Raw genomic sequence first — 12,278 nt, forward strand, 5'->3', positions numbered from 1 at the left:
GGCGGAGCCCGGAGTTACAGTCACCGCAGCTCTCCGTCCCGCCCCGCCCGGCAATCTGTGCACGCGGGGGGCTCCGATTGGCCCAGAGCGTGGCGGCCGCTGATTGGACCACGTTCCTCCTCTCCCTCCGACCCTACCAATGGCCGCTGGGAGCCGGAGCGTGCGTGGGGCTGACGCGGAAATCTGAATGGGGCTCGCGGGCCGGTGTCTCCCTGGTTGCTACGGGGGCCGGGGCGGGGCGAGGCGACGCTGCGGGGCCGCGCTGCGGCGGGCTGGGAGCGCGGCCGGGCCGCCTCGCGCCTTATCCTTATCCTTTTGCGCTCTGCTCGCCATGGGGCCCGGCCTCGCGCCTCGCTCGCCATTGCCCGCGCTGTACGCCGCACTGCTCCTCCTGCTGCTGCTGCTGCCGCCTCCTCCTGCTATGGGCGCCGGCGAGCGGCGGCGTCTGGCGTGCACCACCTGCCGGGGCATCGTGGACAGGTTCAACCAGGTGGGCGGCGGGGCTGCGGGGTGCAGGCCGGACCGCCGCGGAGCTCCTCGTCAGCCCCCGCGGCGATCGCATTGCCGCGCGGCAGCGGCTCTTTCAGCGCTCAGGAGCCGTTGTAGGCGCCAGGTCGGGGCCTGGCCGGGCTCGGGCTCCGCTGCCGGAGCTCAGCCTGTGCTGTAATGCCGGTGTGTCCGTAGTATCTGATGGGTGGGTGGGAACCATCGCCTCTGCTCTTTCATTTGTTGTTGCTTGTCGTTTTTGTGCTTATCGATTTGATCAGCAGCTTTAGAGCTTTGCTGAAGTATCTGTGACATGTAAGCAGTTACTGCTGCCCTAAAATTTTGTTGGAAATGGAGGCTGCTGCTCATATTCTGTTAATTTGCCAGGGGTTAGCAGATACAGCAAAGAAGAATTTTGGTGGTGGAAACACTGCTTGGGAGGAGAAGACGCTGTCGAAGTACGAGTCCAGGTGAGTGCCTTGGCACTCTTTTGGTTGGGTTTTCTATCCCTGTGTGTGACTGCTAATCTGGTACTTAAATATCAGAACGGAAGCCTCATGCATCCAAATCATGAATCCATACTGGCTGAAATACAGCAGGTTGCAGCACCATGTCTGCACTTCACCATAAAGACTGACATCCCTTATTTGTAAGTGACTGACAGTGCTTACTTTTATTTCTTTTGAAAAACAAAAAAGGTAATACTGTTTTTGGTCATGGCATTGGTTTTGGTTTTTTTTTTTTGTTTACCAAAACAATAGTTTTAAATAATGGTTAGTAGTTAATTGATTGTCCTAAATGGCGTGGACGTTATCTTGGTGTAGTGCCAGTCTTGTTTTACAGTTAGAGCAATAACTGCTCCCTAGAATTCACTGGTTGCTATTTCAGTACCAAGTGGCAAACTGGAAGAGTGACAGGTTACTGCACTGCTTTGTGTATGTGCTTGATCGCAGAGCAAAGCAATCTAGCCTCTTCCAATTTTCAAACTGAGTTTTTAATCTTAATTGGAACACTGATGTGCAAGGGTAGATTGTCTAAACTTTGTAAGTATATTAGCAATATCTGAAAATTACTGTGAATTTGGTAGAAGAATCTGGTAAACATGCAGTCTGCAAACATAATAAATGCAATCTTCATAGTTACTGTAAGTGAATTAGGTCTTTATTCTAATATTTACTGTGGCTTTGAGCTAGTTCAGAACACACCTTCAACTGATAAAATATTCTAGGTTGCAGTGTAGTTTCTGTGTTTTGAGTGGTGCTGAATTAAACTGAAATTAAACAGTAGGTTAAACTTATGACTTTCCTTCTCTTCTTGTAGTGAAATTCGTCTTGTAGAGATCACTGAGAATCTCTGTGACAGCAGTAACTTTGAATGTAACAACATGGTAGAAGAGCATGAAGAACATATAGAGAAATGGTGGTTCAAACTGTAAGTATCTTTTTTTTGAGTACAGATCTTTGTGCTGATAAACGAGGACAAAATAGTAATGCTATATTTTGTGCCTAATTAGTAGGAGTTTGTTAGTTGTAGCACAGAGATGGAAAGTGTGTAAGTCCACTTGTTTCTCCTGACAGTAGTTAGCTATGGAAATTCCGAGAGCTATCATGAAGTGACACTGAACTATATGTTCCAAATTAAATTTATTCAGGGCTGCTAATTGCAGCCACCTCTGAATAGAAGTAGGGTTTTGCTGTACAACAGCAAGGGGAGGAGAAAGCATCTAATTACAATTTGGATGAAAAGAAAATTTCATAGGATTTTTGTTTTTTTGCTTAACAATTAATATTCATTCCTCTATTCAGTGATTATTAATTCATTAAGTTAGTGTTGTTTTTATTACCTTGAGTTCACAAGATGCTAGAACAAGATTTTTCCAGTCCCCAGGTTGTTTTTATCCTTCCATTTAGTATAGGAATACATGTATGTCAGTAAGTGATACCAAATGAATTGTGGAAGGGATCACCCTGTGTGGATTAAGGAGCTGGGCAATTCAGTTAGCTCATCTACTTCAATTTCCCATTTGCAGGCAAACTGGGTCAGATCAAGTGAAATTCAATAGGGTGAACTACTGTTACACCACTTTATCACTGGATAAGAATTTTTGATAATCCTTTTTGTTCTTGATGATTCTTTTATTGCTTCGTACTTGTACTGTGCAGGACTGAGTAGACTTTAAACATGCAAACTGGAGGAAAGCTTTTCAGGGTCTGCGCCTTGGAGTAGATACGATCAGATGTAATAGTTTATAAAAGCTGTATGTGCCTCAGGAGTAGCTGAAGGCTTATTTCCTGGCAGACTGCAGAATTTCTAGGCGTTTTGTAGGGCTTTCATTAATTACGGTTTTTGAAACTTCTGTATCTGCATGATACTGAGATCTTTCAGTTTTCATTTATGGTGGGTTGAGAACTGGCTGACTAGGAGAGCTCAAATGGTTGTGATCAGCAGCACAGAGGCTTGTTGGAGGACTGTAACTGGTAGTGTTACACAGGGGTTGATACTGTGTCTGGTCTCTTTCAACATCTTCATCAGTGACCTGATGGGTGAAGGGATGGAGTGCACCCTCAGCAAATTTGCTGATGATCCAAAGCTGGGAGAAGTGACTGACACACCAGAGGGATGTGCTGCCATACACTGAGACCTGAATGGGCTGGAGAGTTGGGTGGAGAGAGACCTGATGAGTTTCAACAAGGGCAAGTGTAGAATTCTCCACATAGGAGGAATAACCATGTGCATCTGAAAGGTTAGGGGCTTATCTGCTGGAAAGGAGCTCTGAACAGAAGGACCCAGGTGTCCTGGTGGACAACAGGTTGACCATGAGCCTGTGTTGTGCCCTTGTGGCCAAGAAGGCCAATGATATCCTGGGGTGCATTCAAAAGAGTATAGCCAGTAGGTCAATGGAAGTGATCGTACCCCTCTGCTCTGCCCTGGTGAGGCCACATCTGGAGTACTGTGTCCAGTTCTGGGCTCCACAGTTCAGGAAAGACAGGGAAATACGGGAGAGAGGAGAGCCACAAAGATGATGAGGGGCCTGGAGAAAAGAAGACTGAGAGGGGATCTTATCAGTGTGTATAAATACTGAAGGCCAGGTATCAGTGCATGGGGCCGAGTTCTTTTTTGGTGATACTCGGTGGCAGGACAAAGGACAGTGGGCACAGGAAGTTGAACATAAGAAAAAACTTCTGCCCAGGGAGGTTGAGGAGTCGTCTTCTGTAGGGATATTCAAGACCAGTCTGGATACTTTCCTTTGCAACCTAAACTGTAGAGATCGTACTTTAGCAGAGGAGTTGGTCTAGGTGGTCTCCAGAGGTCACTTTTAAGCCCTGCAGTGTTGAGAGTCATAAGTGTAAGTGTAGCAGCTGTTGTGCCTGCTTGTAAAATAATACTTAGTGTTTATATCGTTTATTGACGGTATATTCTAGTGCTGAAGTAACACATAACTATTACTTCTTAATACAAAGAAAATCCTTCTGAAACATTCCTTGATTCATGGCAAAAAAGACAAGGAATTTTAATGTGCATCTTACCGAGAAGTCAGGTTCACAGTAATTTGAGCAAATGTTAATATCTGCTTGGGGTTCTCTTCTTGCTGAGGTAAATACAATAGCTGTCTTTAAGAGAAGTATATCAATGTGACTGTCTGAATTTTATGTAAACTTTTCCTGAAAAAATAAGTGGAAGGGGATATCAAAACTACACTCAAGTCATTTTGTTGATCACTCTTATTCCACTTTTTTGTAAATAAAAACATTGTGTGGAATTAGCTAATAGTATTGCAGTTTAGAAAGTTATTTTTTTTTTAGTAATGCCTGAAGTTGGAAGACTTCTAGGAATTGATTCCTGAAGTAAGGTAGTTGTCATTTCAGCAGAGAAGTCTCTATCTTGTGTCACGTGCAATAGATTGTGGTTGACAGTGTGGATGTTCAGTTGTGTGAGTTAACTGTTAAAAACCTTTGTTCTTTTTATTGATAAATGATTGTCTTTCATATGCAGAAAGAAGAAATATCCTGATTTGTTTAAGTGGTTTTGCATAGAAACATTAGAAGTTTGTTGCCCACCTGGAACTTATGGACCAGATTGCCTTGGTAATTTTTCTTTTGAAGCATATAGTCACAGATGTTTTCTTTTTCACTTGTTTGTTTCATTTCTCCATTTAATAATATGGACATATGAAGTATGACATTTGGCTGCTGAGTAGCAGCTGCTGAGTAGTAAGTCTGTTGTTTAGGTACCATTTCAGAAGGTTTGTAGAGAACTCGACTGAGTTCAGGACAAATCAGCCGAGACAGTACTGGGGATTAAATGAAAAAAAAATCATAAATAAGGATAAGTTGAAAAGGGAGTGGCAGAAATAGGTGGGAACATGATTGGATCAAAGCGAGGTCTATGATACAAGAGAAAGAAAGTGTTTTGGCCACTGTATGGTTTATAAATCTGTAAAACTTTCCATGTTGTTTGAGGTCAGCTTTGGCCTCATCTTTGGCAATTGCTAATAAAGTAGTGCTAATTCCTGGTGTTGATCTAAGAGATCATTTCTTCCAACTGCAGTCTGAACATTCTTAGATATCTGGAATAAATGAAGACACCAACTTTATCCTGCAAGCTAGAAAAATAGATAACATTCTAAGTCATGAAATGTATAGCTGAATTTCCCTGGAGACTGTTTTGGATTCCTCCATGTACTCAGATATCTTAGTATTTTGGTTGCTCTTAAGGGAATAAGATTTGGAAATTGCATACTGTTATAGGTGTATATTTTTATGTTGTACTGTCTATGCAGAGGGAGGCGCTGAGGGAGACTGTGGCTAAGATAGGAAGTTATTTCCTTCTACATCTGATTTCAAAAATATTTTGATCCTTTTGAGCTTGTCGTGGTGGATCAGAAAGACCTTGTCATGGAAATGGCCGCTGTGATGGTGATGGTACCCGAGGTGGAGATGGCACATGCAGCTGCAACAAGGAATACACAGGAGAATTTTGTTTGGACTGTTCTAATGGTTACTACAGTAGCTTGAGAAATGACACACATTCAGTTTGTACAGGTAACAAAATCTTTGGCATCTGCAAAGATCTTTGTCTTCCATCTACTTCTTTTTTTTTTTTTTTTTTTTTTTTTTTTTGCAAGCAAGGTAGAAACAATTTAAACTGATAAGTGTAATGACTTAAAATAGTTGTAGGAAAATAGTTTTTGATTACTTAGCTTTAACCATGGAGGTCTTCCCAGTTATTTTTACGGAATTCTGAAAACTTTGTAGGTCAATTTCATAGACTGATTTCAATTTTTCCCCTGTATGGTTTTTGTTTGTTTGTTTTTGTTTGTTTGTTTTTTGTTTGGAAAGCAGAATTCATTTCTATTGTGAGAGAAGAGAGAGGCAAGAGTCAGTTCTGTACTTATTCTTTAATCCCTTAAGGTACTGTTTGTACAAAAATCTTCAACTGAAGTGGCAGTGGAATGAACTATTTTAAAGGCTGGTTTCACCTCCTGTCTCAAATACACATAGCTGGAGTAAACAGGCATGGAAATAGCATATCTGTACTACAGAATATGTTGATTCCAATTAAATATGTCTAAGTTCAATTATAAAACAGTCCATCAGGCTGTACAAATAATATGTTACTTTTTTTCAGCTATTTTTATGTTTTGAATAAGATTCTATATCAACTAAATCCCGATAGTGAGATTTAATAGTTTTTTTCTATTGTTTTTTCATCTGTCTAGTAATTCTTCCACTTAATTTGTTTTATATTACGATGTAACATACAGTCAGTCAGCTGGATTTATGGTGTATTGTTTTCTGAAGAGTGGCTTCCTGTACTTTTGGTAGGACAGAGCTGCACTTTTGTAAATGATATCTCCACAAAATCAACTTTTAATCTTGTGAATCCAAGGCTCAGACTACTAAAATAGGATTTTTTTTCTAGTAAATCCTAAATAAGTTTTTCTTTGAAAATGTGTGAGCATTAACTCATATTGGAATCTCTCAGCGTAGCTCACATTGTGGTTTTCTGTCATCTCAGCGTGCCACACTGCTTGTAAAACTTGTACTGGTTCAAGTAACAAGGACTGCCAAGACTGTAAAGAAGGCTGGATCAAAAATGAAGAAGCAGCTTGTGTGGGTGAGTAATGCTTACTACACTTAAAGCAGGTTTTACAGCAACATTGGATGATAAAAATAGATTGCACTAAGTTTTATAGTATTTTTTGAACGTGTTTTATGAAATCAATTGGTTTAGGTTCCTACAGTTGTAGTTTCTCATTTCCAAACTTGTTTCATGCGGGAGCAAAGTGGTATTACTTCCCCACTGATCACTGGTTTCTAGCTCAGTATTTCTGTTGGGGATATTGGGAGATATATATGGAACACTTAAGGAAAAACTGCAGGACTACACTAATGTGAGAGTAACATGTTCCACTCAAATTATGTAAAAGTCATGAGTATATGAAATATGCCATAGCAAACTGATCGAATCAAACTAGCAGAAGACATTTAGAGTGGTGTCTGGAAGCAGTACCTTAGAAGTTATGTGAATATGGCTTCTTTTGAAAACCGTTAATGGGAATTAAGATTTGAATTACTGCTGCTGCAACACCTGCCTAGACACAGTAAGAGGTTTTAAGGTGCTCTGGTATTGTCTTCTGTACAGCTGTTTTTTTCCGCATTGCAGCTGATAAAGTACAAGCTAATTAATGAATTAGTAGGAATGATGTTGGCAGCAACTATGGCTGAAATAGCCTTTTTTAGTCCAAATTTTTTTGATAATGAATACTATTGTGCTCTTTCCTTGAATTTTCAAGGCCAAAATATTTTAACTTTCTGAGTGAAACTTGGCTATGGTTTGGACCATAACTTTGGTTTTGTTTTGTTTTGTTTTGTTTTGTTTTGTTTTGTTTTGTTTTGTTTTCCAGTGTCCTTTTTGTGGAAAACTATGGGCTTTAGTTGTATGAATTTGCTGTCTTTTTTTTTTTTTTTTTTTTTTTTTTTTGGTAAGTGCTTCTAAAAGTTCCATAGTAGAGTAATCAAAGTATTTCAGAAGAGTAGTCTTCTGTTTGTTTTGCCTGCATTTACGCTTTTTATGCAAATAGCATAACACTGACTTGAAAATGGCAAGGATGGCAGGTATCCTGGAAGCTTTATTTAACTCCATCTCTTGAATTTCTAATATGTCTGTTGTTGTCATCGTAGAACAGCTTCTGCAGATCACAGTTTTCATTTGTTAGTATAAGCTTATGCTGAAGAAAACAGTAACTAAATTATCTGTCTATTTAATCATGACTGCTATTTCAGGTAACTTGTTGCTTTTTATATTTCAGATTTAGATGAATGTGCCTCTTCTCCTTGCAAAGATGAGCAGTATTGTTTGAACACAGATGGATCTTTCTCATGCAAAGGTTTCTTTTTAATCTGCTTCTGTAGTATATTGTCTAGACTCTTAATGGAATGCTAGAGAAGGCATGTAGTACCATGTGGTACGATTCTTGCTGGGCTAGGGGAGGATGAGGCTTTAGACCTATCATGTGAGTAAGGTGAGGCATTTCTGGCTCTTTTTTGTCTGAGTAATCTGACTGATTTCAAAGGTGTTATTTTAAGACTGAGATAGCTGAGTTTTTGTATTTAAGTGTTTTATCTTAAGTGTGGGTAAGCTGGCTGACTTTCAAAGAGGGTGCATTTTAAAACTACAGTATATACATTTTTATGCTTAAACTATTTTCTTTAGCATGTGATGCCAGCTGTGTAGGTTGCACAGGAGAAGGTTCTGACAAGTGTAAGACCTGCGCATCAGGATACGTGAAGGAAGATGAGAAGTGTACAGGTTGGTGAATTTAACAGGATATGACTGAGTGCCAGTCAGCTCACTGTTAGTCACATTAGGGAGCTGTCAAAGCGCTTTTGCTTCAGTCTGACTTAGTTTTCAAACCTATCAGAATAATCCCAGTTGCTGTGGTATTACGTAATGTATAGTATCTGTAATATTTTTTTTATTTTGTTAAGCTAATATGCTTGATAAAGTTTAAAGCTGAAATACTCCAACAAAAAGATGAAATTTTTTTATAGCTGATTCCAGAAACAAATATACAAATACTGTCAGTTATGTATCACTGCACTAGAAGTGTGTGTTTGTAGTCATTTATTTAACAGAAAAGAGAGTATGCAATACAGTCTATCTTTTGGATGCATTAATGTCCAAATTCCAGTGATAATAATTTGCAGTGATTGTCACACTTGAAGTAAGAGCGAAATCAGAGCTTCTCAGTGTGGGAGAGAATAGGGTACACAATCTTAAATAGCTTTTATCTGTGACAATGAAGTGTTTACAAGATCCCTTCCTTTTTGTTGCACCTTGGTGGCATGGACAGAAAGTGACAGTGTCTGCAGTAGGTTAAGATGAATGCTGTAGTGTAATTAATTTCATGATGCAGGACCTGCAGAACATAAAATGAGTTTGAATAAGTTTGAAACGATCTTAAATATGGCAAACTGTAACAGCTTATTTTAGCAGAAGTCAAATCTGTTGCAGCAGCATTCTGCTCTTCAGTGTTTTTAGTAAGCAATTAATTGTTATGTTGGAGGTGGCCTGAGATGGAATTTTGAGCGTAACTAAGTTATATAATAAAACCATAGCAATGGACTTTTTTTTTTTTTAATTTCTTTTCCTCTATCCTGTCTTTAGATATAGATGAATGTAACCTTTCAGAAAAGGTATGCACAAAGGAGAATGAAGACTGTGTTAATACTCCAGGTAGTTACAAGTGTGTATGTTCAGAAGGGTTTGAAGATAAGGATGGAACATGTGTTCAAACTGTAAAAACAGGCAAGTAACTTTTTAATGACAGATTGTTAAATATATATATATTAAATATATATTTTAAATATAGAGATGTGTTTCTAAGGATCTTGCGACTTGAAAATTATTCTGTGTAACTTATTATCTTTCTAAAGCTCTAGTCTGTCTCAGGTTGTTGCAGTTGGCCTTGTATTCTGGCATGCATGTTGTCTTGCTCAAAAAGGAGTGTTTTCTAAGTGTCAAGTTTCTGTGTTGTATTTTGTGTTTAAACCAAGGTTATGTTTGTAAGTCATTAGGTTTCATTAATGTGAACTAGCAGATCACTGCTATCTCAAAAGGAATGTTGTCTTCCTCATTGCTTTTTTCTTCATTATTAATTATGACTTAGAGGTTTGTCTGATTGTACGGAGAACACACAAGAACCAGAACAGGTGAATCTTGCATCAATGAAGTTGTAAAGATCTGTGCAGTATTATTCAGTATTGCTCATTAGGGTCTTTCAGTTAACTGCACTCAGTACTTAGTGTTCTTATTAGTCCTTTTTTAAAAACAAACAAAAAAACCACAAATGCATGGTCACTGATCTCCTGAGTATTTGCACGCACAAAAGCTGCTTAGCTATGATTTTAACATGGCCTGACACTTGTATGAATGTAAAAGCAAAATGAGCAGGTTACAGAGTGGCCTAACATTTTCTTTAAGTGATTCTATTATCAACACGATAAAACAGCTCTGCTTTTTGAGGGCTGCTGTAACATCTGAACTGGGCAGTCTGCAGTACAGAACGTAGTTCTGAGTAATTCTTGCTTTTTAGGTTCAAATATCTGAATGTCTTATGGGAGGTCACGTGGAAAGGAGAAAATTCCTTGTGAATAGCTGAAAACAAAAGTTTGAAATGGAAATAGTTGTGCTGCTCTATCTTTCACTACCACTGTGAAACCAGTATATTTGAATCTCTTGTTTGCATCTGGTACAAATTTCATGAGCTTGGACTTGCTGGTGCAAGAACCCTTCTATATGACTTTGTACCTTGTTTGGTCTTGTAAAGTACGTTTATTTGGAGTTTCCCTTTTAAAGATTTATCATTTAAAAAGCTATGATATAGTTAATAATACATTAATAATACATATTCATTTTTGTGTTCTAATGATACTTAATTTCACAGGAGAGGAAGTGGAGACTGAAACAACTGAGCCTTCACATACGGAACATGAGGACTTATGATCTGCATTCAGAACCAAAAGACATTCCTATTCTCAAGTTCTAAATTATTGGACTAAGCCTGTGCTAGCTGACATACTGTGGGAATGGTATTAAACATGCAGGCTAACATTAAGATTTTTTTTTAAACGGTGATAAACTGCTCTTTAAGCTGCATTTCTTTATTCCTAAATGCCACTTTTTATATAGTTCTTTAAGAACAACAGTCTAGATGGGTAAGTATAAAATTTGAATTAACATAAATTGCACCCAAAGATAGTAAGATTGAAGATTTCTCATTCTACTGCCTATTGGTAATTATCATCTTCTTTTGGAAGGACTTAGTTGCACTTCATAATTCAAGAAAAAAATCTAAACTGAGTCTTCTTTTTTGACATGAGAAATATTTCTGTAACTGAAATACAGCATTTAGAAATTGTGAAAGGGAAGATCTCTTTAAGGTGGGGAAAAACATTGTTCCCTTAAAATAGAATGCCTACTACTGCATTCAATAAAAGAATTATTTTGTTGGAATGTGCCTTAAAATTTTTTAAAAAGTCACTACCTTGCTGTGTGATCATGTCTACTTTTCATTTGGACAGTGGAAAAGGTTAAAAAAAAAAATACAGAACCTAATAAGCACTGCATTTCTGTTCAGAACTTGGACACCTTTTCAAGTTGTGCTGGAATGCAGATTTTTAGGGGGAAATGTGATTCTTAGAGGAAAGTAATGTCAAACAGCTTTCTGAAGGCAGGTGGACAAGTCTTTCCTCCAGATAACTAGCAGTAAGTGTATAAAACTATAAAGGGATGAGAAGTAAGCTTGGCTAATACTTGCACTCAGTATTTCTGAGCTGTTATATGAGTGATCTTTGGAAGTGATGAAATCTTCATTTCCACTACCATTTACTCCTGCAGATAATAGTTTCTTGTCTTTTTCAGAGCAGACATATAACAACCAATTTATCTTGTTGTTATCTTTTGCCATTTTGGAAATAAAGCTAATAAGTATAGCATAAAATGCATTCCCACATTGTCCCTAGGCTTAGAGGCAAGTATCAGAGCTAAAATTATTGCAGGACCATCAAAGCTGTAAGTAAAGCAAGGACCAGCCTGCTGCAGCATTTAAAGTTTGGATGGAAGTCTGGAGTGGTAGATACTGGGAGCATGAAGAGGTAGTATAGAGCACTGATAAAAAGAACATAGCATAGGCTTGACAGTGAAGAAATTACAGTCTAGAAACCATCAACAGTACCCTCAGTTAAGTGGAAGTACAAAGGTCCTGCATGCAGCGAGACCTAGACAGGCTGGAGGTTTGGGTGGGGGGGAACTTGATGAGGTTTGACAAGAGCAAGTGTAGAGTCTTGCACCTGGGACAAATAACTGCATGCATCAGTACAGGTTAGGTGATGACCTGCTGGAGAGGAGCTCGAGGAGAAGGACCTGAGGATCCTGATGGAAAACAGGTTGGCCATGAGCCAGCACTGTGCCCTGGTGGCTGTGTTTACTGAGCTACATATTTGATAGGCATCTTACAATAAATATTCTGCTGCCTCGTACCATTCTCACTGCTGAGTTTCTGGAGTCAGTCCTTGTTTTGTTCTGTATCCTTGCTTTGTTGCTTCAGACCATAATTACACTGCATTTTAAAAATCAGAACTAAAAATTGTTCTGACTGAATATTGTTTTTTTGGCCCTTGGATGTGAATATAATGAGAAGTGAGCTCTTATTTTTATTTTTATTTTCCCATCGTTCTCAAAATGAGCACCGAAGATGGGAGGTAGGGCAGAATTTAAACTGACTTTAT

At 38.9% G+C, this 12,278-nt stretch overlaps 1 protein-coding gene across 1 annotated transcript; it reads left to right on the forward strand.

The window, feature by feature from the left end:
• Window positions 1–308: 308 nt before the first annotated feature.
• Window positions 309–11,004, forward strand: CRELD2 (cysteine rich with EGF like domains 2). Its single transcript, XM_042816197.1, has 10 exons — window positions 309–490; window positions 874–956; window positions 1,807–1,917; window positions 4,480–4,571; window positions 5,352–5,528; window positions 6,505–6,603; window positions 7,799–7,876; window positions 8,203–8,298; window positions 9,157–9,297; window positions 10,436–11,004. The coding sequence occupies exons 1-10, from the start codon at window positions 332–334 to the stop codon at window positions 10,492–10,494; spliced, it is 1,095 nt and encodes a 364-aa protein (XP_042672131.1). The 5' UTR covers window positions 309–331; the 3' UTR covers window positions 10,495–11,004.
• The last annotated feature ends 1,274 nt before the right edge of the window (window positions 11,005–12,278 follow it).

The sequence above is a fragment of the Centrocercus urophasianus genome, unplaced genomic scaffold, assembly GCF_019232065.1.
Source record: "Centrocercus urophasianus isolate 14NV4802_14NV808 unplaced genomic scaffold, USGS_Curo_1.0 seq_15, whole genome shotgun sequence".
NCBI lineage: Eukaryota > Metazoa > Chordata > Aves > Galliformes > Phasianidae > Centrocercus > Centrocercus urophasianus.